The 26,450-nt window shown below is 40.1% G+C and overlaps 1 protein-coding gene across 1 annotated transcript in view; it reads left to right on the top strand.

Annotated features, from left to right (window-relative positions):
- The window catches only part of unc79 (UNC-79 domain-containing protein), a 384,753-nt gene that overhangs the window by 49,769 nt on the left and 308,534 nt on the right, over nt 1–26,450 (top strand). Inside the window, 1 exon segment of the mRNA XM_080272838.1 lies at nt 4,335–4,340. Coding sequence (XP_080128964.1) covers nt 4,335–4,340 — 6 coding nt within the window.

Genomic DNA, 26,450 nt, shown 5'->3' with positions numbered 1-26,450 from the left:
CAAGTCCCTGGCCACCTCGATGAATAACCGCCTCCTCTCGGACTCTGACAGTAAGAACGATTTCCTGAAGCACTTGCACTACACTCTTCCTGAAGTCTTGCACTGAACTTAGTCACTAACACACAGAAGTCCGTTCTTTTCACAGTGTTCACTTTAGTCCAAATAATGTTCCATTAAATTTAAGTGTTGCACATAAACTTTTCCCAAGTTTTTTAAGTTTCCAAAGCCAAAACAAAGAAGGTTAGTTACGTTAAATTTCTTTTCTACTTAGTCTTTTCTCCCAACTTGAAAACCTAGACACAACACACCGTATTTTTCACTGCACAACACTCAAAATTCCCGTGTGGTCTAGTGGAGAAGTTCTTGCTGTTTATTCACTGTCAGAGCCCAAGAGTATCACTGGCAGGCGTCCAAGGGGTGCATCGGTGGGTAGTGGTGATGGCGTACCGACTACAGAAGACTCTGAAGACAGCCGCAAACTCACGTCGAGCGGTGACTCTTGTCGCGGTGAGAGACAGGCGGGAAGTGGGGAGGATGCAGCGGCGCTCTATCGGACGTCGGAGGAATGACGAACCAAAACAATGCTCTCACGCGGCGCGCGCGGCAAGTTCAAATTACGGACGGCAAAAAATCGATTTTTTTTCCAATTTTTTTGGATTTTCGGACCATTTTGGGAATGTTTGATCCCAGGACGATAAGGTTCGGTTAGTGGGGATGTTCGGTTATTGGGCGTCCGGATACTAGAGTGATTACTGTATTTCTATCAAATCCTGGAAATTCGAGTCCCTCAGTGTTTACATTTTCGGCCATGTTGGATGTTGGTTACTGTAGCAAAAACAGGTGTTACCGAAAATACTACAAAACATTAATGTATATTGTTCCCAATAAATCTTTACATTTTTGGTAGTCTATATTAACTTACAGTATTTTAAACTTAAAACAAAACCATAGGAGACAGGATAAACATAATTCCTGGAAACTACTTAAGATATGAAGCCTGGGCCTGGGAGCTGTTGAGAGACACGTCCGTCCGTTGTGGCTGTCCGTGTGTGTGTGTGTGTGTGTGTGATTTAGGGACTGGTGGGGGTTGTGAGATTCAGCCACCATTATTTAGTGGGTTGTAGGCCATAAAGTTTGAGAATCACTGAAATGCGGTTCTGTTGGCTGGTGCAAAGTACAGTGAGCCTTTTATCCTTTTTGATATGGTGACACTTTTTTACTAAGCTGTATTTGTGCTACCACCAGTTTTTTTTTTTTTTTTTTTCAGCTTAGATGAATCCCTAGGAGTGAAGTAATTAGTGGAGATTGTATTTAACTCCCTTAACTCATAAAGTCTCTCCTAGGCTGAATATAACCTTTTAGAGACAGCAGAAATAAATTATAAAAGCCATCCCCATATTGAAGGGCAAACCTCACAGAAATGTCAATTTCTGTCATTATGTCCAAAGAGAGATGTACTGCACTCTATTTCTGTAAGCAATGACCCTTAACTCTTTCAATTTGATGATATACTGTACTTGTCATTTCATTCTTGTCATCATCAGACATTTTTATTCAGCATATGAAAATTTTTAGGTGGAGTTAGACACAGCCATCATTAACCCCTTCAAAGCAATACATCACCACAAAGCTCACTAAAACTGCATGAAGATAGCAAGAATAAGGTAGGAAAGGACATCACTGTCATAGGGGTTAATCCTTTCAGCACAGTGGTGTGTGTTTAATCTGTACTTACACCAGTTGACTTTATTCAGTCTCATGGTGAAGGGGTTAATGAAGTTAAATGTGTAACCCTTTTATAAGCTGAATAACATTGCCAAACAATATCGAGAATATAACAAGGAATACATCATTGTACTGAAAGGGTTAACACAGGAGGTGAAAAACAAAATTGTGCTCTTGATGGTACAGTTGTGGTCAGTCACTCCTGTACATGCCTGCAGCTCTTAGCTGTTATTGACATCCTTAGTACTGATGGCTGTTTGCATCACTCATGCAAGCACATTTTGATTTTAAATGAAAACAACTTTGAGTATTGCAAATTCTTCAGACCCAGAATATGTGATTGGCCATGAACACAAAAAGCTTTTTTTTTTTTTTTCCCCCACAGCCTTTATAGTGGCTCCAGAGTAATATTCAGCAAAAATAAAGACAATTCATCAATGAAAATAATGAAATAGCTTTCAACAAAGATGCCAGGAGGAAAACCTGGTGTGTATAATACTGTAATTTATTAGGGTTAAAGTGCGTATTGGAGGAGTGTAGAGGCTGGACTGACCGTAACTGTTGTGTAAGATTTTTTTTATGTGTGTGTGTATTGATTATGTTGTTCCTCTCCTCGGCAACCCACAGTGGGCGATGGACCAACCATGGGTAAGATGATGAGGTAGTGCATGGGAGGGTGGGTGATATAGCTTGGGTGACACAAAGATGGTTCAGTCTGCAGAGTAGCAGTAACCTTTAGCCCACCAAAGTAAAATAGCACTGCAACTTGACACACACTCCACATTGTGTTACTTTGGTCACTTCACTTTAAACTGAATGTTCATTTGGGGGGGGGAAGTACCAGCAAGAAGCAGCTAATTGCATTATTTTGTTGTTGATTTTGTTTCAGTATGCTAATAAGCCGTTAATGATCAGTATTTTACAGTAATGCAGCGTAACAAAAAAATTGTCATAATCTCATTAGTTGTCTAGTGTTATTTGTTACTGTACAAGTATTAATCAAAGTTATTGCAGTATTGAAATGTCTCAGTTGTTAACAGCAGTCATAGGAAACTTGAAACTGGAATTTTTGTTGATAATTACAGTGCACTTCAGTATTTTTGTCCAGTACTTAGCTGAATGTTTGTAGATGGCCTTAGGTGACATGTAATACGTGTAAGCTTAATGTTTAATTGAAAGTAAAAAAAGGAAAAAAGAAGAAGGATTTTCTGTTTTACATGTGTAAAGTATCAGTAATATCTACAGAAGAACCTGAAAATTAGATGTATGAATTTATTGACTGAATTTCGTTACTGAACTACAAATACGTTAGCATTTGTCTGCAGTGGGGCAAGTTGCAGTGTTGTGAGTATGGTGAGCTGGACAGGGGGTACAAGCAGCCGTGTGTGTGCCAACCCATACAGTATTGTAGTGTTATGTCTGGTAGCCATGTGGGAGGTACAGTAGTCAGTCCTGCACACTGCACACTCATACATGCTAGTCCAGAGGGCACCCATCTCACTCATGCCATAGAGACCAGAGCCTGGGATCATGTCAGAGGTGTATTTTTGTGTTGTCAGGAGCATTTCTTGGCACTTATTCTGTATTGATTTATACTGTATATTGCACTGGAAAGGAATGTGTCTGATGCTGTGAAGGCTTAGATTCTAAACATAGGTCTGAATGCAACACGAGGATTGCATGAAGGAGTTTCAGTGTCCACGTTAACACATAGGTATCAGATTTTGGTGTGGCATGAAAATAAAAAGTTAAAGAGTTACAGCAGTTGAGATGTAGTTATTGAGAATTGTGTGTGGAGTGGAGAAAGTGAATAGGTTAAGAGATACACTAAACCCAAAGAAATACAGTAAACTCTTCATATACCGAACGCTCTTTTACCATAAACCTCGATATAACGGACTTCAATATAGTGGAATTCGCTTTTATTGGACTCCAGGAGCCAAGTGGACTAAATTCTTATGCGTCAGGAAAAGTCCAATAAAACCAGAAGCAGTCCTCTCTTGGAATAAACGAATAAACAAACAAACGGAGGAGATACCATAACATCGGTTCCTCCACTCTCTCTCCTCTTTCATACCTTCCCTTCCTCCCCATCCTTCTCCAGTGAGAGAGAGAGAGAGAGAGAGAGAGAGAGAGAGAGAGAGAGAGAATAAGGTGAAATTGAAAATGAAAATTACTGTGAAAATGAGAGTAAAAGTGAGGGTGAAAGAGTGCACAGAAGTAAATATGGAATGTCAAAGTCAACAGAGAGAGAGAGAGAGAGAGAGAGAGAGAGAATAAATACAGAAATGACAAGTGGCGTTCCTTTGGCATAAACAAATGAGGGGGATAGGCATAACCTTGGTCCCTCCTCTCTCTCTCTCTCCTATATTTCCTTTCCTTCTCTGTATCTCCGGGGGAGGTGAAAGTGAATGAAAAAGTGAAGGTTAGTGAAGGCATTGTGAAGGTGAAAGTGAAGGTAGTGTGAAAGTGAAGGTGAAAGTAAAAATGAAGGTGAAGGTGAAAGTGAAAGTGAAGGCGAAAGTGAAAGTGAAGGAAAAAGTAGAAGTGAAGGTGGAAGATGAAAGTGAAGGTGAAGGTGAAAGTGAAGGCAAAAGTGAAAGTGAAAGTGGAAGGTGAAAGTGAAGTAAAAAATGAAGGTGAAAGTGAAGGTGAAGGTGAAAGTAAACGTGAATGTGAAAATGAAGTCGAAAGTGAAAGGTGAAAGTGAGGGTGAAAATGAAGATGAAAATGAATGAAAATGAAGTCAAAAGTGAAGGTGAAAGGTGGAAGTGAGGGTGAATGTGAAGGTGAAAGTGAAGGTGAAAGTGAGAGTGAAAGTGAAGGTGAAAATGAATGAAAATGAAGGTGAAAGTGAAAGTGAAAATGAATGTAAAATTGAAGCTGGTGAAAGTGAAGGTGAAATTAAAGGCCAAGGAGAAAATGATGGTGAAAGTGAAGGTGAAAATGAATGTAAAGGTGAAGATGAAGGTGAAAGTGAAAGTGAAAGAAAAGTTGAAAGTGAAGGTGAAGGTGTGAGTGTAGGTGGAGGTGAATTTGATGGTAAAAGAAGGGAGGGCAAAAGTGAAGGTGAGTGAATAATTGTAAAGGTAAATGTGAAAATGAGAAAGTAAGGTTGCAAGTGAAGGTGAAAGGGAAATTCAAAATGAGTGGTAGTGAAAGTGAGTGTGAAGGTGAAGGTGAATGTGAAATGAGCATGGAAGGAATATGAAAGTGAATGTGAATGTCAGAGTGAACTGAAAGTGAAGGTAAAAATGAATGGGAAGGTGAAGATGAAGGTGATGACGAAGTCAAAAATATGTGAAGTCAAATAGAAGTGCCCAGTGCGGAGAGAGAGAGAGAATAAATGCATGAATGGCAAGCAAGCCTGTGTGCATAACAAAAGGAGAAGTCAAGGGGGGAGTCCTGATGTCGCTTTTATCGGACTTTCACTTTTTTCGGACTGGCTTATGCCCCAATTAGTCCGATATAGTGAGGTTTTAAAGTATTTCGGTTTTAACGACCACCATGAGCTGGCCGAATGTTATGTTCATTTAACAAATTTTTAGTAAATGAATGGATGTGCAGGAAACATCAACCAGCGTGGCGTCCCTTCACACACACACACACACGCACACACGCACACAGAATGCTGCTTCAGTCTCTGGGTGACCAGCAGCATGAGAAGAGCCATTAATAGATCATTTATTGAAAAAAAGAGCCATTTAAACCTAGCTGTATGTCACTGTGTATGACTGTGTGGCCAAATGATGCTCTGTATTTAACGATCTTTGCTCGGTCAAAGTCATGACGCCTGGGAAAATACCAAACAGCATGATGTTTGACTTTAACATACTGTCGGTTTTAACGTTGAGGGTCTGGAACCAATTAGTTTGTTATATCGAGGGTGTACTGTAATGTGATTCATGAAAGATGTAAAGAAGTCTGTAGATACGAGAGATGAAGAGATTGTGTTTAGGTGATGCGTTTAAATGGAGAGAATGGATGTAAATTGGGTGGTTGTTGTTGTCCTTTAACTCTAGTCTGCCTGACCAAGAAGACCCATCAATTGCAGATAAAAATGATCCCTGTGAGGTTGTCCCATACGTCCCCTACTTTGATGATGATGTGTCTGTGTCTAGGAAGAGAATGTGCTGTGCAGTGCTCCATATGGGTGTTATGTTGTGTGGGTCTGTTTTGTGAGTGGGGCACATGCCATCTGTAATTCCTCCCAACCCATATTTAAGCTGGTGACTGAGAAGAGCTGGATTATGTGTTCATTTAAGCCTAGCTAGGTGAGTGGACATCTGGATTGAGGGCATGTAGTAGTGTTCTGATCAGGAAGTTTTATTACCCTGTGCATGAAGTGGGTATGTAGTATTTCATCATTGTTAGTGTAGGAATGCCTGGAGATGGGATGTTGTTGAAGAGAATCAGCTAATGTTTGTGTCATGATAGTTTTACTTGCCAAATGTTATATCGTGTGCCTCACTCATATAATATCGGGTATTGTGAGTAAGCACAGAATGCCACACAGAATTGTGTACCTTTTATATTTTTATTTTCTCTGACAGAGAGTACTTTAGTTTCAGAGTTTAAGCGATGGGAGTAGAATTAGTGCAGCTAGTGATATGGTCTGCAAGGTATTGTAGTGGGTGTTGGATAGGATGGTAGCCCATTCCGGGGAACACAGGACATCACTGATGTGATTCCTGTATATTGTTTGTGGAGTTGGGAGAAAGTTTCTCAGTTTATCAAAAGTCTGTACCTGTAAGTGTCCTAATTGAATTTATTGTGAAGGTACATTACCTCTTTATATCTTGTATGTGGTCTTTGAAGGTGTGTCCATTCTCATATGTCACCCAAAGGATCGTAGTGGAGGGGGTATGTGGCACAGGTACATCATGTTTGTCTCTGGTGGATAAGTGTGGTGGTGAATTTGGCTGGGGTTGTCATGAGTTTGCTGTTCTCGCCCCATGCCTGAAGTGTATTGAAGTAATCTTGTTTCAGTGAACAGGCTGTGTCTGCAGTGCAATGTGTAGTTGTTATGGTAATACAGTTTATGAGGCAATTTTTGTGGGTGTTTACAGTTTGGGATATCATGCATGTGAAAACTGAAGAGTGTAGGTAAGAGAACAGAACCCTGAGGAACCTCTTAGGGAAGTTTGGTGTTCATGATGACTTGCCCTGGAAAGTAATGTGTGCTTGTTAGCCAGTAAATAGGTGAAACACCAACATTTGGTGGTGTTCTCCATGTTTGTGTTGTAGACTGTGGTGATTAATTTGTGTCGGGAGATGGCATTATAGGCTTTAGTAATGTCTGTTATTGTAGGAAGTATATGTTGTGCAGGGCTTGCAGTGTTGATGCTATCGGATGCATATTGTGTGAGGTTAGTAAGGTGATATTGGAGTGTGCTACTCTAAAGCCATATTGTGGGGGAGCAAGAGGAATATGAAGTGCGATTTTGTTATGGTACAGGCGTTCACCTAGCTCAGATTGTTTGCTGAGTAATGTTATGGGTTTGTTTAAAGAAGGTTTATACCTGTTTCCAAATGCTGGGAATGCTGCAATGTGGATATAACTAGTTGCAGATTTTTGTGGGGGCCTGGATGCCATGTAGTCCTACACATTTCAAGTGTGGGCTGCCAGTGTTTTCCAGCCATGTGCTGGTAGAGTTCTTTGTTTTCTTTATAATGTTGTGTCCCTGTTTTGGAGTGAAGGCAGTTACATTTAAATTATTCTTTTTGGAGTTGAGACCATCGACATTTAATTGTAATACATGTGAGCTGCATGTTCAAGGCTGTTTGTGTCCATTGTGGGTTTGTGTTAGTTTGCTGGGGCTTAGTTGTGGCAATGGTTGTGTGAGAAGGAGGGTTGTGAGCTGCATGTTCGAGGTCGTTTGTGTCCATTGTGAGTTTGTGTTAGTTTGCTGGGGCTTAGTTGTTGCAGTGGTTGTGTGAGATGGAGGGTTGTTGGGGGAGAATGGGGGAATTGTTTGACATGACAAGAGAAGCGTTTGTGGATGTTTTGCACCTGTCATACACCCATGAGCCAAGGTTTCTGGTTATAAGCGTAGTGCATGTGATGTGGATCCATTCATTGCAAGAATTGCACATAATAGATCCACTTGTTTGTCTTGTGCTTCTGATGTTTAAGGCAAATGTGTCATGTTTGGGACCCAAGATTAATTTCAGTATCTCCAGCAAGTATCTTCTGGAGAATTACTTCCCTCCATGTAAAACATGGCATAGGTAGCAGTCACCTTCATGTGATGACAGTGCATCGCCTGGCTGACCAGGATCCTCCACTTGGAATGCTGGGCAGTTGGGATGTTTGGCCTCACAAGGAGTTGTTGTCACTTCTCCCTGCCTGGGGTACATGGCACCACCACGGGCAGGCTAGCCTTCTAGGTGTGAGAGGGTAAATGTATACATAGTCAAAGGTGGGAGGAAGCAAAGTAGACAAAGAAGATGAATGGATATTGTAAATGAGTGTGCGATAGAGCAAGCTATCAAAGTTGACTAAAGGGAACTGACAGTGTGTGGAGCTGGTTGGGTGATTTTGTACAGAGGAGTGGATGACAGATCTGGGACCCCCCCCCCCCCCCCCTTTTTTTTTTTTTTTTTTTTTTTTACCTAACATACACCAGATTTCCTCTGTCTGATTGGTAATTAAAGTGCATAAATGTGGTTGGTTATGCCTGTAAGGGGAAATGGGATTCCAGGGGCTTGAATGATGAGGTAAAATATGGCCCATTTTATTGGTCATGCTGTTGGTTGATTCCCCTAACATGCTACTCTCCTTTCTTGCCTTTTGGGCCCTGCGTTACCAGTGTTTGGGTGGGAAAAATGGTGAGGATGATGAATATGGTGATTATGGTGATGATGGTGAAAAAAGCATCATTATGCCATATGCAGAATAAAGTGGTACGGAGGAGGTTCTAACATAGTTTTCAAGCCAGCAAGAATAGGGCCCATGTGTTGCATTCTAACCCGTTTAAGGGGCTCCTCAGAGGCTTTTCCTTAATAGATTATTTCTGCATTTAGTAGCTAATGATATTAAAGTTGTTATATTTTTATACAAGAGCTATTAGTAAAGTGTAATATACAAAGTAGTGGCTAAAGAAGAGGTGCTGAAATGCCTCCATAGTCTACAAGAACACACCACCACATCTGAGATTAGCTTTGTTTTATATATTAGGTAATGGGTACATCAGTATATAAGGAAACTAGAATAGTAGCAAAAACCTCATTTATTAGAAGCAGTGGTTTTGTTACACATCACATCAAAGCCCTTTGAGTTGGATGATGTATTTCATTGGTTTATTTTTGTAGCCTCCTCTTTTTTTTTTTTTTCCAGGTTAGGGAAGACCTCTTGTAGTGAAGGGGTTAATGAAGGCTTTATGTAACCCCTAGCCCAGAAATCTCTCCAAATTCAAATATATGTCATCTGATGGCAGCAAGAAATACGTAAGAAAGATATCATTGGACTGAAGGAATTAATGATCAGTAATATCATATTATACAGAGAATAACTTACTGACTCTTCAGTCTAGAGTAAGTCCATATTATAAGTACAGTGGACCCTTGCACTTCATGCTCATATTGCAAATGCACATTTCACAGCACCATTAAATCGCTACCATTCACATTTTTCATGGTTAACCACTTGAATTTCACAAGTGAGTAACTGAGGGAGCATTCAGTTTTGGTGTGATGCACCCCATTTGTTAGTGGCCATGTGTGATGACGTGTTCCCACCACCCCCAGTCCCCCTGGACCCTCTCCATGTGTTTGCTATGTGGAAATTGACTCAGTTTTCATTTTATTTTTATTTTTATTTTTTTTCCCCCCCTCTCATCTTGATTATTTACTGAAATCACACCCCAAAAGGCTACATAACCGCCACCCTGTCTACTACTTGATTTGTTGAACACTTCATGCCAGATGTCAGAGATCACTGCAAGAGGTAGAAGATCAATTCCAAGATTCTCGAGCTCTTAGACAACACACAAAACCAGGTGAAATTTTCCCAAATGGACATGTCTGCCTCCTCCCACTGAACACCATATCTAAGATTCAACCACTGAATCAAGAAATTATCTCCAATGCGATGCTTTTGTTCCTCAAGCAAGTTTAGGAGCTGAGAAACAGAGTTGCAGCAGGAAGTTCAAGAAATAATCCAAGTCATGTTGGAGAGTGAAGAGGAGTTAGTAGATGTTGCATTTCCCCCTGCCAGTTTAGTTCTGCCTCATTATCTGGCCTGCCACTCAATCCACTGCCACCTTCCACTTCACCACCCACCTTACACAGTGACTGTGAAAGAGTTCTGGAAGAAATTGAATATACACCAGGTTATAAAATTCCTTGTCATGGCTTTGAATGATGTATCACTAGCCATAATAGAACATAGAAATCACAAATCCTGGACCTGACTATTGACGTGGAAACAGACACCTGGTACTTAATGAGAGCAACAGTGAAGTCAGTGAGACATGTTTGTGCCCCAGGTTTTGAAGAGGTGGATGAGTAGCAAGTGCAAGACCTGACTCATGACCTGCAAAAACAAGAGCAAACTCTCAAGGAAATGACCAGTGGAGCTGATGTAGTTGAAAAAATGCTCCACCAGCAACCTGAGCAGGTCCCAGAAAACAAGAAAGCAACTACTGAACAATTGTCTCATGTTTCAGGGGTTTGTGTGAACCTGTAGGAGCTTGTGGAATCCAGAGAAAGCAGTTTGAGTTCATGTGCAGTACTCCAAGGACACTTAGAGATGTCCATATATTTTCAAGAAGCCTGCAGTAGACAAGTTAATGATCATAAGTGTCTAAGCACTCATTACCTACAGAGAAAGGATGAAAGTGAGGCAGAGGTACAACAGGCATTGGGAGATTGTGACTTTGTGGGCTTTGTGGTGGCAGAGGGTGGTGGTGCAGTGGAGGAGGGTGGTGTGAGGGAGGAGGCAGAGGACAATTTCACAGCTGAGAAGGGTAGTGTGAGGGAGGAGAATGAGACAGCAGAGAAGTGTTGCCAGTAACTTGTATGTGGCAACCAACATTCCCATCCCATTAAGCACCTCATTAACTGTTTCAGGGTATGTATTCTGTCTTTAGTACTTAATTATAATATTCACTGTATTTCCTTCTACTTAGCTATTAATTATAGGTTAAAGATTGGTAAAAAATCCACTGTCTCATGGTCATAATGTCTCTGTTAGATAATTTAGTATTGTTTTAAATCTTCCACATTTTCCAGAATCTCATTTCACAGTAGGTTTGGGTTTCTATAAAAATTGCGAAGTGTGAGGTTCCACTGTATCATTATGTGACTGTTTTCTGTTATGTCCTCAGTGACTTGCAGAAAAGTTGCTTACCGTATCAAAGTTCTGTTGCAACATTAATGCTGGTTGTCCTGTTTCCACCCACTTTGCAGTACCATTAATATAGTAAATTTGATGTTCTGGTACACATCCCTGAGTAAGAATAAAGGCAGCATGTACAGTACTGTATATCACAGAGTGACTAGTCAGGTAACAAGGACATCACTTCAGAGGGAGAATAAAACAGTGATAAACCACTTACAAATTAGAGGCAGTAGTTTTGTTGCACATCACATCATAGAAAGCTATATCAGATCATAATGAGATGAATTTATTACTGTAGTTCTTCACTAGAATAGTTTTGTATCAACACACATCATAGAGCAGTTTAGTGAGCAAGCATTCCATTACGGTGAGCTTCAGATAAGAATGTGGTATATAAGAGAGTAGTATGCATATTAATAACGAAAAGTAACAGTTCACTTTACTATAAGTCCTTGTCGTAAGCAGCCTTTCATTATGTAATTTTTGCCGTAAAGACCTTAGTAAATTCAGTTTAGAGTCTCAGCTACGTGGAAAAGGTTCATATTTTGGAATGCATCACTGACTTATAAACAAGACATACTGTACTTATTAGTTTGGTGTTGCACACTACATAGATTAGTTTGCTAGCAGACATCACTTTAGGGAGAATTTCACATCATAAATAATTCCATAAGGGAAGATGAGTTGATTTAGTGTTGTATCATTTTAAGAACAGAGAGATAAAGATGAACATTACTTGATCTCTTTACTCTGATGACTTTTGTAATAGGAGCCCCCACAAACTGGAAAAAGATGTCACCACGCGCCAGATTACTTAATGTGAAGTGCAAAAGTGGGGTAAACTTGAATTACCCTCTGTTATACAATTTTTGTGATACTCAACTGAAAATAGGATATTTATTGATTGATTTACATATAATACTGGAGAAAAAATGGCTTCATTTTCAAAATATAATAGAAACGGAAGGTTGCTTCCATCTCAGTTTAGGGACAGTCTACATGCGAGTATTATGTTGCCTGCGTATTGATCACTGTCATGTTTTTAGGTGGTGAATGGAAATCTGTAAGGAAAAATGGTAAATGAATATAACGATATTGTATCTTATATAATAAATGAAGGAAATATGGTACTTAAACAATCGAAGATTGTATGAACTCACTGAGCTCATATGAAGGCATATAGTTTGTGTGCCCGCCGCCAGGGGCCCAAGGCGGCGCTGATGATGTGTATACACCACTTCTGACGCCTGCGCCTTTTGAAATCAGCCGATAAATCCGGGAAATATAGTGCCATGGTCGACTGCACAGCTAAAATATACAGTGGAGTCTCTTTTATCCGAAAATCATGAAACTTTCAAAGTTTCACTTAATTGATTTTTTTGGATAAAAGATACTGTAAAAATATGTAGGCTGCAAGGGAACAGTATTGTACTCACCCATCACCCATTTGTGGCGACGTCTAGCCCACCACCACCAGCAGCATCCCAGAAGCCACTCAACCATCACCAAAACACTTAGTACACTGTAGTAACTGCGTATGTAACTGCACTTTTGTAACTGTTATAGAAACTGTCAACTTAAATAAATATTCACTCAAATAAACTTAAATAAACCTTCACCAAAACAGTTACTTAATTCACTGTAAGCAATTCGAACAAATAAAGTCTTAAACCTAATTGTTTTTACATATTTTTTGTTTTCTTATTTAATCATATCCACATTATCCACATCATCTCCCACATCATCCTAACAGACTGAGGGGGCTGGCACAACCAATGCTCAACCTAGTGACTAGCTGAGCAACTGTAAACTAACGCTAGTGGTGTGAAACAAGCCTGCCGTGTTTGAATTTTTGGATAGATTTCAGATTTTTGCAGTTAATTGAAATGTGAACGTTTTAGTAAAACTTACGGTTAATGGCATATTACGGTTAAAAGAATTTCGGATGAAAGAGACTCCACTGTATGTGGAAAAATAGACTGTATCAGAACTGAGACTTTTTTTCAAAGCAAGAGGAATACCGTGCCTTTTAAAACTCGGGTCACTGATCTCGGCCATGTATGATTTCGGCTGTACAATTCTTACTATTATTAGTGTATAATGGATAGAATCACGTCAGGATTTGCTAAATGAAACATTACAGTCTTCGAAAATTGTATGATAAATTTTTCGAACAACTGAGATTCATAACACTTGGTAAAAATGTGTTGAATGCAAAAACACACACTAAGCTTTCATGGCTTTTAATAAATGCTATGGAGAACTTTTCGGCATAAATCTCATTTGGAGCGTCAGTAAAATATCTAAGATGAATATAATGCTGGTATAATGCTCTATGCATGAGTGATAATCCCAGTAGGAATTTTTTTTAAAGGAAGGTATGCCAGCTTTGCTTGTCACATCACAAAAAGAAAGCTGATAATGTGTCAGTGTTAAAGAGAAGCATATGGTTCCATTTTGTTTCACTGGAGGAATTTTTTATTATTGTTTTGAACTGTAGATGATCATGAGTACAGTACACTGCAGTATATATGCCAACCTGCTGTTACCTACTTTAGTGATGTAGGGTTCAGAACCAGGTTAATATAACTTCATAGATAGTTATTACTTTATCTGTGTTTCTTCACAAAGCTAAGATATACTGCTAATATTTAGAAGAACTTGGTTATAAAGTTGTTGTGTAGTTTACGGGTGAGAAGCCATAATGTGCAGTGTTATTGAGGAAATCCACATTTGCTTTACAGTATACAGTAGCTGTTTTGTACCAGTGACCAGCTTGTCCACCTCATAATTCAAAGATCTTGATTGTATACTTGCATACTTCCAAAAGCTTGATTGTAAATTGAGTGTTACCAAGTGAGAAACCATAATATGTGGTTTTTGTTAGGTGTAGTGTTGCAGTGATGGGTTTATGATACTGAAGTGACCTGTAACCACAACAGAGATATAAGCGTTATTAGTCCAAGGATGCCTTTTTTGTTTTATTTCTCACTACATCCAGACAATTTTGCTCAGTTCAAGAAGGATCTCTCTGGCTGAATGGATTAAAAACAACCTCCAGTATCTCCTTCACTATGAGAGGCCTTTACTAAGCTGAATAAAATTATCGGGTGACAGCAAGAATAAAACGAGGTGTCACCGTGGTGAAAGGATTAAATTTCTGCAGTTCATAATGGGCATTAAACATTTGGTCATATTCACACAAAGGAGTAACATGGGAATGGATGTTATTAGTTTAACCACGCCACCATGGTGACGTCTTTTCTCATGTGTTGTTGCTACTTCCAAATTATTATATTTAGTAAGAGGTGCAAATGATGAGGTGAAAGAGAGAGAGATTGTCCAGGTGCTTGAGGGTGCGAAAGTGGATGTATGTGGAATAACTGAAACTAAATGGAGAGGAGAAAGTGTGAGAGAATGGGAGTATGGATGGAGTATATGTGCAGGAGTAGGCGAGAATGAGAGGGCGAAAGAAGGAGTATGTATAGTTTCGATTACAAGATGGAAGAAGAGCATAAGACTATGGATCACTTGGGTCAAGGATTGTGTGGGTAAGGTTGAAAGTTGGATTACAAATGTGGGCGATTGTGTGTGTGTATGCGCTAACGCAAGATCATGCTAGCAGAGTGAGAGAAGAGTTCTGGACAAATGTGGAAGTGTGCATGGAAAAGTTTGGAAGGAATGAGAGAGTGTTTTTGATCGGTGATATGAATGGTAAAGTAGGGAATGTGAAGGTGGATGGAATAGTTCGTGAGTTGGGTGTGCCTGCTGAGATAGAAGAGAATGGCAGTGCGTTAGTGGACATTTGTGCTGGGAGGGGGTTGGTGATAGCCAATACCCTCTTCAGGCATAAAATGACCCACAGGTATACATGGCGAGTGATGAGAAGGGTGGGTGGTGAACTGAATGAAAGAAAGGCAATGATTGATTTTGTGTGTGTGGATGAAAGGATGCGAAGATGTGTAATGGATGCAAGAGCTTATAGAGGTTGGGGGAGTGGACTTTCTGACCACTACTTGGTGGTGGCCAGAATTAGGATTCAGGTAAGATGGAGAAATAGGAGAATGGAAAGATGAGAGGAAGGAGTAGTAGGAAAGGTTACAAGAGGATGAGAAAAAGGCAGAATATAAGAGAGAAGTGGAGGAACGATTGGGCAAATATGAATTGGAGCAGATGGGGGACGTGGAAGGTGTGTGCAGGATATTTACAGAAGAAATATGTGCAGCATGTGATGTGGTGTGTGGGAGGAAGAGAAGACGGAGGGGGGTACAAGGAACAGCGTGGTGGACTGAAGACAGGCTGTGGCACAAAAGAAGAAAGCATACAATGAATGGTTGATAAATAGATGCGTGGAAGAAATTGAGAGGCGAAAGAGAGAGTTATATGTAGAAAGAAAGAGAGAGGTGAAAAGATTAGTAAGAGAGAGTAAGCAGAGAGTGGATGAGGAATTTGGAAGGAATTTGAATATAAAGTGGAGGGACTGTAAGAAAATGTTCTGGAAAGAGGTGAAGAGAGTAAGACAGGGTGGAAGTGAGGTTAGCAGGGGAGTGAAAGATAAAAATGGTAGATTACTAGTGGAGAAGTGTGAAAAAGTGAGCAGATGGAGAGAACACTTTAAGGAATTGTTGAACATACAGGATGGAAGTAATGCGAGTATAAGTGGCTGGGGAATGGCTGGGAGAAGGTGGGAGGTGAGAGGACAGGAAGAAATCAGTAGGATAGAAGCTGTGGAAGCAATGAAGAAAGTTAAATTGGGGAAAGCCCCAGGAATTGATGGAGTGTGTGGTGAAATGCTGAAGCATGGGGGAGAGATAGTAGTAGAATGGATGTGGAAGATGTGCAAATTGGCCTGGGAGGAAGGTAGAGTCCCGGAGGATTGGAAGTCAGTTATAATTTTTCCCTTGCACAAAGGAAAAGGGGAAAAAGAAGTGTGTGGTAATCATAAGGGCATTTGTCTTCTTAGTATAATAGGAAAAGTGTATGGTAGGATACTTATTGACAGAGTTAGAGAAAGAACAGAGGAATTAGTTGGAGAAGAGCAGGGAGGCTTTAGGAAGGGAAGAGGTTGTGTAGATCAGATATTCATTCTTAGATCTTTAGTGGAAAAGTTTCTAGAGAAGGGAAAGAAGTTGTATGCGGCTTTCATGGATTTGGAGAAAGCATATGACAGGGTGGATAGACAAGGATTGTGGAAAGTATTAAGAATATATGGAGTAGATGGGAAGTTGTTGAATGCTGTGAAGAGTATGTATGATGGTGCTAAGGCTGCAGTGCGTGTGGATGGTGAACTAAGTGAATTTTTCTCTTTGAAGGTTGGGTTGAAACAGGGATCTGTCATGTCTCCATGGTTGTTCAATCTGTACATGGATGGGGTAATAAAAGAGGTATAAGGTAGGGTAGTGGATGTTGGAGTGGCCCTGGTGAGAGAGGGTAGTGTTTAGAAACTCCCTGTACTGTTGTTTGCAGATGATACTGTGTTGTTGAGTGAAGATGAAGGGGAGCTGCAAGGCTTGGTGGACGAGTTTGGGAGGGTGTGTAAGAAATGGAATCTAAAGGTGAATGTAGGGATGAGTAAAGTGATGGTCTTTGAGAGAGGTGAAGTCAGTGAATGTACAGCGAGGTTGGATGGTGAGGAATTGGAAAATGTGAGTACATTTAAGTACTTGGGTAGTGTGATGAGTAATGATGGAGGTTTGGAGGATGAAGTGCTTGAAAGGGTACAGCAGGGAAGAAAGGTTGCTGGTTCCTTGAAAGCAGTGATAAGAATCAGGGAAGTGAGCATGGAAGTGAGAAAGTTACAACATGACAGTATTGTGATACCAACTCTAACGTATGGAAGTGAAGCTTGGACGTTGTTGGAAGGACACAAGTCAAGAGTGAGAGCAGTGGAAATGAGTTATTTAAGAGGAGCCTGTGGAGTCACATGGAGAGACAGGCTGACAAATGAGGATATAAAGGAGCGTTGTGGTGTGGATGTGGATGTGATAAAAAGCGTTAGGAGGAACACACTGAGGTAGTTAGGCTATGTGGAGAGGATGGAGGGTGAGAGACTGACCAGGAGAGTGTATGTGAGTGAGGTGGAGGGGGGGAGAGGGAGAGGGAGGCCGAGGATGAGGTGGAGGGATGGAGTGGAGAGGTATATGAGAGGGGGGGGGGTGAGTTGGAAGCATGGCAGTGAAATGGCGGGGGACAGGGCAACTTGGAGGAGATTTGTTTGTGGCCATCCCGTACGGGATTAAGGCGTCTGGCAATAGATGGATAGATCTGGATTATAAGTGGTATGCAGTAAGTTAGTATAGTTCCTTTTTCAGGTTTCTCACCCCATCTGGTAGATGAAAGCATCATGCTGCTGCTGCTGATGTTTTCTTTCATGAGGAGCAGTCATATATAGACACAAGAAAAACTTATAAGATCTCTGAGAAACCCTCTTGACATTTTGTTTGTTGTGTAATTCTTTTTACAGGCTGGGTTTGAGTTTAGAGCTTAATTCAGTGATCTGTACTGCACTTCAGTACTGTACTTTGTCTTGATATCTGTATTGTTCACATCTTTTGCCCATCAGTATGGTGAAGTACTTATTTGTTTTACTATGCTTCCTCTTGATTATTTTACTCAGCTTAGGAAAGATCTCTTGTGCTGATGCAGTTAGCAAAGGCAATATGTAAGCACTCTAGTTTGACAGGTCATTGCTAAGCTGATTAATATTATCCAGAGATAGCAGAAATTAAATTTGTAAAAACATTATTGCAATGAAGGGGTTAGTCATTGTTTGTAAAATAGTTTCTCATTTATTATCATATTCACAGCACCATGAATTCCATAACATTATTCAACAATAATATTTTCATTCCTGGTATATAGTACAAATAATAAAGGTCTGCCCTTATGAACAAAGTTGCCTCTTGTTCTTACCTGTCCTCTCTGTAAGTTATCTGCCATATAGAGAACCACCCTTGTCCATGTCATGTGTAAGTTTTATAATGATGTCAACTTGCTCTTCGCAGTCTGGACCAAAAACCTAGTGACGTATGCCAAGACAAATGCATATTATCCTTATGTCATACTGTCTCTCTTGTTCACAACTTCCTTAATCTGTTACCCTTTTGAACATTAACTGATGAAGCCAGGTATAAAGACATTCTTCTTACTTCTAGTCTTATGTCATCTCTGTTATTCCAGTTATCAATATGCCAACATTATAAAACAGTTTTATTATACGTTAGTAACTGAAGTATTTCATACTATCGTGAATTCAGCCTCTGCTAGAGCATACTAGCTGTATGGTTGTTGTTTATATGGACAGTCAGGAACAAAAGTTCTCCAACTTTGTCACAACGTCTACTTCTGTAAGGCATGTCTTTCATTTTCCTCCCTGACATAAAGTATTATGATTGGGCCATTCTTAGCTGTAGACTCTTAACCAGAAGAGGAAAGTGAGAAGTAGAGAAGTGAAATGTTAGGGAAAATTTTGTTGTTGACTATGGCTAAAATATAAGAGCAAAAAGACCTGATATGAAGATAATGTGAAATATTTCTCTCATATCAACATGAGCATGGCTGTACTGCACTATTAATGCATGAGATAAATGGTGATAGTGAATGATGAGTGCATGATCTCTGCTCATTGTGTGATGCATGTACTGCATTGATTTATTGCATGAGGAGTGCATGACAAGTTTTCTGCCTGGGAAAGTCGTGGGTTGATTGATTTGCTTGACCATAAAACAGAAACATTATACTGTATCTCATCATGGTAGATTTACTGTAGTTTTCTTATGGTTTTGTTTGTGGTTCATCTCAAAGTTATATTCTCATCAGCTTAGTTGACTGTCAGTCCTCTCTTCCTTACTGGTTTATTTTTGCATATGGCATGTTAATGTTTTCTTGTATGTTATTTATGCAGACTGTGTTAACATTAAAATTTTATGAATAGCATACAAGAGAATACTGAGTTGTGATGTGCAAAGTAAATTGGTTAGGAAGAGGTGCTGCAGGGCCTCCTAATCACATGAGAATGTAGCTCTTGGTTGTGTTGAAGTATGAGGTACTGACATCTGGTGACCAGCAGGGGTGAATTGTGGCCAGGTTGCTGAGGCTGCAGAAGACTCAGTATTTGTGTTTATATTTTCATGCCAAAACTAATTTCAGAATTCATATTTTCTCTCACACTTGCTTTTCAGAGAGCAGGTACAGTACTGTAATGTAATTTGTTGCTGTACAATATTGTCAGTATAATGTACAGTTGATGCTCATGCAGGCTGTAATATTTATCAAAGTTTTGAATGACTAACATCATTCTGCTTGTGTCAGTGATTGTGTTGAGCTGTTGACTGTATAAGAAATTATATTGTGCAGCTATCCAAGGACCCTTTTGAGTTATTGATTTCATTGTTATAAAATCATGATTGTAATTAACAGTTTTTAAGAATTGATTCTTTCAGATATTCAGATGTTAAATGTGGCTGTGAATTATCTACTTTGCATAGTTGTGGAGGGGTTTAGTGGCAGATAATATTATATGGCACAGTGGAGCTTAGACTACCAAAAAATGTTAAAAGCTACCATGGTCAATGCATTGGCCAAGATTAAAGAACTTTTCATTCACACTCATCTTAAATGTCACGACCAACTGCCTAGCCCCGGGCTCCTATGCTCCTCATGGGGCAATGTAGGATTGGATGATGGATGGATGGATTTTCATCCAACTTAGTGGGCAGTTTTATGCAACTTATAGAAATTCACCAAAGTCTGAGAGCTAAAAAAAAAAAAAAAAATTCATTTAAGTTGTCTATCAGTCTATCTATTGCGAGACGCCACAATCCCGTAAGGGGTGGCCATTTGACTTTGAGTTATTTGTTTTACGGGGAGGGGCGCTAACCCTCCACCAACTCACGTGGTGACACGTAGGGAGCACGTATGGTTTGGTTATATGGTTACCACCCAGTGTTGTAAATGGTTTCTTGGCTTACAGGAAACCATTTGGCTTGTCACTCAATGTAAAGCCACCTGTAAAGGAAAGAAAAGCAATAAGAAGTGACAGGAAAGATGGAAGAAAGAGGAAGAGAGGAGGAAAGGCACAGAAAAAGAATGATAAAGGCTAAGGAAGAAGTAGGCAGCACTACATCAAGTGAGTGGATGATGGTCGCCACCGCCTACCACCATCATTTAAGTTGTGCCAGCCATAAATACCAGTTATCTTTAACAGCAGCAGGTAACACTAGTCATTTTATTTGACTTGAGCCCTGTCTCTGATATTAATACAACCAGTCCTTGGTATATGGTGCCTTTTTTGACGTTCTCTTTTTTTTGTTAAATCCACAGTAATTGGCAGAAACAAATGCTTGTTACAGTTTCATTGGTATCTATACAGCTGATTTGCCAGTTTCCTCTAAGTTACAGTGCCATTTCTATGGAAAAAGTTGTGATATTTTGGAATGTGTCAGGGACATATAACAAGAACTTAATATACTGAGCTGTGATTGGGTGAACAATGAGAGGCACATATACAGAAGTAATGGCATCACACTAAAAGTCATTGATGCACTTATGGTCAGTCTTCACTTAAACTCAGGTTGTGTGCAGGTATAAATGATAGTTTAAGTAAAACATGGCAATTATGGTGTTAAAAGTACCAAAAACTCCTACTTCTAACTTCAGAATAAAATTCATATTGAATCGCAGGCAACTTTCTGTAAAGAAAAGCAATTTAGTAATGAAACAACTTTAAGGGAAACAGCTTTACACCAGCACTCACTGTACCATGCCATGGATAGTTTAGGAAGTTTCTGCTGTCCTCAAATGATGAGTATTATGCATAATGATTTAAAGAGCATCTTTATTAAGTGATAGTATCACAACCAGTGGGTAGTACATTGTTTGGAGTATTCATATATTGTTTTTTTTTTTTTTTCTTATATTCACTTATTACAATGGTTGGTTAGCCCCATATTATGCAGGCAAGTCCTATCCACCCTTCAGGCAGAGTCCCCATTTCAACATCTTCTTGTATTTTATCATTTTGTTTTAATTTCACCTAATGCTTTATTTGTCTTGGAAAGTGATACAGAAGGGAAAGATGAGCATGTGAACAGTTACATACAAATACTCCTTAACTAATTAATTGGTTCGTGCAGCTCTTACGTAAGTTTAATTTTTACCAAAATCTGTATTTACTCATGGAGATGCGTAGTATCTTTAACCAACACTCAGTACCTACCCAGTAATCATTATTTTTGTGTGGTAAACATAAGTAAACATAAACTCAAAAACTGTACTTTATTTATGCTTGAAAGTAAAAGAAAAATTTGTGTGTAGAGAGGAAGAAACTGACAGCCAACAACTCTCACACTATGGCACCCTCGCTGACACCATTGGTGCATCGGTGTGTCACCATGGTAATGTGCCTTACCATTCACACTTGCACTTGGCGCGCATTTTAAATATGTAGAACACGTATTTTTGTATTTTTATTTTTGAAATTAGTTTTTTATGTACCTGAATTTACATAAGTTTACGTAAGTAGAGGAGTACATGTACTTTGCCTTTTGGTGAGGTTTCTTTATAGTATTTTAGTGTTTTCTTTGTGTTTTTTTTAGGTATCTTTTGCCAGTGTCTATTTTTGCCCCTTTTCAAACTTTGCTTGAGAAAACTTTATCATGTACAGGGGCATGATGACCAGAACAATGTGTGTATGACTGTGTGACTGATTTCACTGGTGCACTGTCTGATGGTGTTCCTACTTTTGTTCTTTATATTTTTCTGCCTCTGGATCCTACCTCACCTCATCTTTTAGGTGAGACTTAGGACTGGGATGATAATGATAATGATAATGATGATAATTGTGATCAGCAAACTGATCCAAGCTTGCAAGCAAAACAGTTAGAGGCAGGTTTTGCAGCATTAAGAGTAAAGATATCCATCCATCCGCCATGGAATCCTACATTGCCCCATGAGAAGTGTATGAGCCCTAGACTAGGCAAGTTGGTCCTGACATTGAAGATGAGAGGGAGCAACCTCACTCATCCCTGAGTGGCATTGCGAGAGCAGTAACCCCAACCATCCCTTGGATATAAACCTTCACTGGCTCAATCTGACTGGAGTGCCGTAATTACCCACTAAACCACCAGGCACCATAATTTGGTTATATGGTTACCACCTAGCATAGTAAATGGTTTCCTGGTGTACAGGATACCATTCGGCTTGTCACTCAGTGTCGAGTCACCAACAGGCAGAAGGAAGAGGAAAGAATGAAGGAAAGAAAGACAAAAGGGGGAGTATTTAACTCGTATTGGTATTGCATATTAACTCATGCTGATCCCTGTTTCAGCATGCACCAGAAGTCAGTACAAAATTAAACTTTTTTCAAGATTAGTCAGGATTAGTTAATTTTGCTCCCAAGGTATTTTGACTGATATTGACAATATTGACTTCTCCAGATTGTAAATGTACACAGTGTGTTGGTTTCCTAGATGAAGTTTGGCTTCTTGTGGTGAAGTAAACATTCACTGAACACTAACATAAGTAAGTTGTATGGATGGCAGAGCTAATACAGTAACAGAAACATGTGACCAGATGGTTAACTGAATTCCTGTTCTGGCAGCACTCTCCATGTTCATGTTGTCAACATTGGTCAGAATTGGTTTTGACCAATAATTCTCACCAAAATTCACCTTGGAAATTTGTGGGCATCTCAGATGACAAAATAAACATCAGCACATTTGGGGAGACAGTAACAAACATCTATACCTAACACACCATCACCACTAACCCATAATGCCATACTGAACCAAGATGGATTCACTCCTATCATAAAGAAATTTGTATACAACTTGGTAAAGTACAGTAAGTCCTCATTTTTATGTTCCCTGTTTTATATGTCTTTATATGCAATTAAACCCAAAGTAGGTTACAAAAAAAATTGCCCACTAAACTTTTATTACTACTTATATGGCTGATTTCCCAGTATTCCCCAGTTCACATTATCAGTTTTATGAAGAAAGCTGTAATGTCTTTGAACACTCACTGACTTAAAAAAGGATTTATTGTTCTATAATCGGTTAGCTATATAAACCTGACTTTACAGTGTAGTGCAGTTATAAGTAGAGTGCACAACACCTCTTCCATTTACTTCTAAACAGGTTCAGCAAATTATGAAAAGTAAATAAATTTTAAAGCAGGTGGACCCGAGCCAATTATACGGATGGTGTTCACTTAACCCTTTCTGTACAGTGACATCTGTATTATTCCCTTCACTTTAATATTTTGTTTTATTTATATGATCCCTAGTGCTTTTATGTAGATTTAGAGAGAGTTTTCACTCTGAAGAGATTAGATTTAGCCTTCTTTTACCTCTTCACAGTGAGAAGTCTGCACTGAGCTTAATAAACTGATATGAAGGTAGCAAGAACAAAATACATAAATACACCACCAGATTGTTACCACTCTCAGATGGTTTTAATGAACTCAAGGGAGACTTGTCAAATTGGAGCGATATAATTATAGCCTTGATTAACCCTGTACCTACTAGAGGTCTCCCCTAATACAGTGGGCTCGCACAGTGCGCGAGAGATTGGGCGGTGCACGAGCTCGCGCACTGGGAATTCGCATACTAGGAATACATAATCTTATGGGAATAATTACATATGGGCGGTACCCCCTCATACCTGGACATTTTTTGGCCCTTAGAGACATAATAAAGGTCATATGTTTCAGACATTGTACTAAAGCTGTAGCTACAATAACAAAAATATGGGTAGTCATCTTAACAACAGTAGACAACAGGCCTGATGACCTTAAATAACAGGGGTTCCGAGGCGCGGCAACACTTACAGCGCTGCACTCCCCACCGCGCCAACACTTCCCTCCGCAGACTCCTCTTAAGCACCTTCCCCAGGAGCATCAAAGTCACTCACTTCGGCCATAAACCCTTCAAAGTTCAATGCTGACACTTCTAACATTGCATCCTCTTCATCCTCAACAGGAACAGGAGCAGACGATGTTGATGGTTCCGCTATTTCACCAACTTGAGCCCGCTGTGTGTAGCTTGTTATGAGCGTCTGTCTTCTCCTGTTTATTTCTTCCCTGTGCCTGTCTGTGTAGAAACGGAAGAGTTTGTCGATACCAACCAGAAGTTCCTCCGTTCTTAGGTTGCTCACTTCCTGTTCCTTCACCTCTTTGTTGAGCTTATCCACGGCAGCAAGGATCTTGCTAATGTTTGACATACACAGCTCAGTCCTGCCTTCCATCACGCTAGGCTGCTCAACTTGACTCTTTCTGGCGCATCAACATGACGACACGTGACGCGCTCTGTGAGGGATGGTTGCGCACTAGTAGAAAATGGCATTTTTGAGCCACTCCTTGCCTCTGCCTCGTGTTCTGTGCGGTAAACTCGCGCATTAAAGGGTTTTTGGTTATGATTTTTGGTCACTCGTGCACAAGGCGAATCGCGCACTGCGGTGACGTGCACTGTGCGAGCCCACTGTATTATATAATCAACAGGAAATTAGCAGTTAATCATTAAAAAGTTTGTTGCCAGATTCAAGCAGTTAAACATTTAGACTCATAGCTCCACAGATCTTGAGTTTGGCTCTCTGTTATCGTGTTATATTGTTTTTTCTTGGAGGAAACAATTTGCGGGCTCCTGGCATTTGGTTCTATCTTCCTTTCATGAAAAACAAACAAACAAACAATTTGTTATGTTTTCTGGGCCAACTCATACATCTTTATCTCTTTTCTGCTGCTACTTCATTGATCACTGTTCCTCTGAAATATCTGCTAGCACCCCTCCACCACCATGACAGTCACATAGTACCTGTCTAACAACAAACTCTCATCCTTTTTCTGTCCATCTCTCTAATGCAAGAGTTAACCATTACTTCCAGTCCTTCATTTATGCAACAGGTCAACTCAAGTTGTTTCCCTCTGTCTGTATTTCCTACTTCATCTGATCTCCAGTCTTTCAAACGCAGTGTGTCCAGGCATCTCGAAATGAACGAATCTTGAATTTGGCTCTCTGTTGTATTGTTTTGTCTTTTCTTGGAAGGAATGGTTTGTGGGCTCTTGGGCTTTGGTTTCTTCTTCTTTTCATTAAAGAAATGAATAAATAATAAAAGCCTTTATAAATGATACGATACAACCAAATTAACGTATAGGTATAAGACCTTTTTTGGCATGAGAATGAAAAGTCAAGACTTAGAGCAGCAGACGTAAGATTACCGAAGAACATGTGTGGAGTGCATAGAATGGATAGGGTTTGAAATACTGTGATGTGATATGTGGAAGATGAGGGTTAAAGAAGTCTTTTGATAATTAGGTTGAAAGGAGTATGCTTAGTTGGTCTGGTCGTGTGGAACGGATGTAGATAGGGTAGCGGAAGGGATATGCAGTAATCGAGTGAGTTTGAAGAAGGAAGGAGACACGGTAGGCCAAAAAGAAGGCGAATGGCTCTGGTAAATGTATGTAAAAAAGTTGTTCTTGTTGTTGCTCACACCTGGTTTGCCTGGCCAGGCCCAGCAAACCCATTGACTGCAGGTAAACAGCTCAGCTACCCCATGGGGTGTAGGGTCCTAACACCATTGATACTATGTGTGTGTTTTAGTGTGGCACGTGTTTTGCAGTGCCCCATTATGTGGGTTATGTTGTGTGGGCCTATTTGCAAGTCAGTCATGTGTCATCTGTGATTCCATTCAACTCAGATTTAAGCTGGTAACAGAGGGCTGGGTGATGTTCTGATCTAAGCTAACCTAAGTGAGCTCGATCAGCACTAATTGTGTTGTTGTTGTTGTTGTTTAAAGATATCTCTTTCCTATAGAGGGAGCTGTGCCATACATTAGCCCGGGCAGTGGGGATGGCTTTTGTAGTGAGAGCAGTGGAAATGAGTTATTTAAGAGGAGCCTTTGGAGTCACATGGAGAGACAGGCTGACGAGTGAGGATATAAAGGATCGTTGTGGTGTGGATGTGGATGTGATAGGAAGCGTTAGGAGGAACACACTGAGGTGGTTTTGCCATGTTGAGAGGATGGAGGGTGAAAGACTGATGAAGAGAGTGTATGTGAGTGAGGCGGAGGGGGGAAGAGGGAGGGGGAGGCCGAGGATGAGATGAAGGGATGGGGTGGAGAGGTATATGAGAGAGGGGGGTGTGAGTTGGGAGCAGGGCAGTGAAATGGTGGGGGACAGGGCGACTTGGAGGCGATTTGTTTATGGCCACCCCAAACGGATTGAGGTGTCTGGCAATAGATACCTGTAGATAGATAGATAGACATCTCTGTTTAATTGCTGGAGCCTTGTGATGCAGTTGTATGTGTGTGGAAATTAGGTTAATCACATTGTTTTATGAAGTGAGCAATCTTCAATATAAAGCTTGGGTTATTGTGCCTTCTGTCGT

The sequence above is a fragment of the Coenobita brevimanus genome, chromosome 51 (assembly GCF_032717465.1).
Source record: "Coenobita brevimanus isolate Jiangsu-jjx chromosome 51, ASM3271746v2, whole genome shotgun sequence".
NCBI classification, from domain to species: domain Eukaryota; kingdom Metazoa; phylum Arthropoda; class Malacostraca; order Decapoda; family Coenobitidae; genus Coenobita; species Coenobita brevimanus.
Note: the sequence above shows the minus strand (reverse complement) of the source record. Positions and strands in the feature narration are given on the sequence as shown.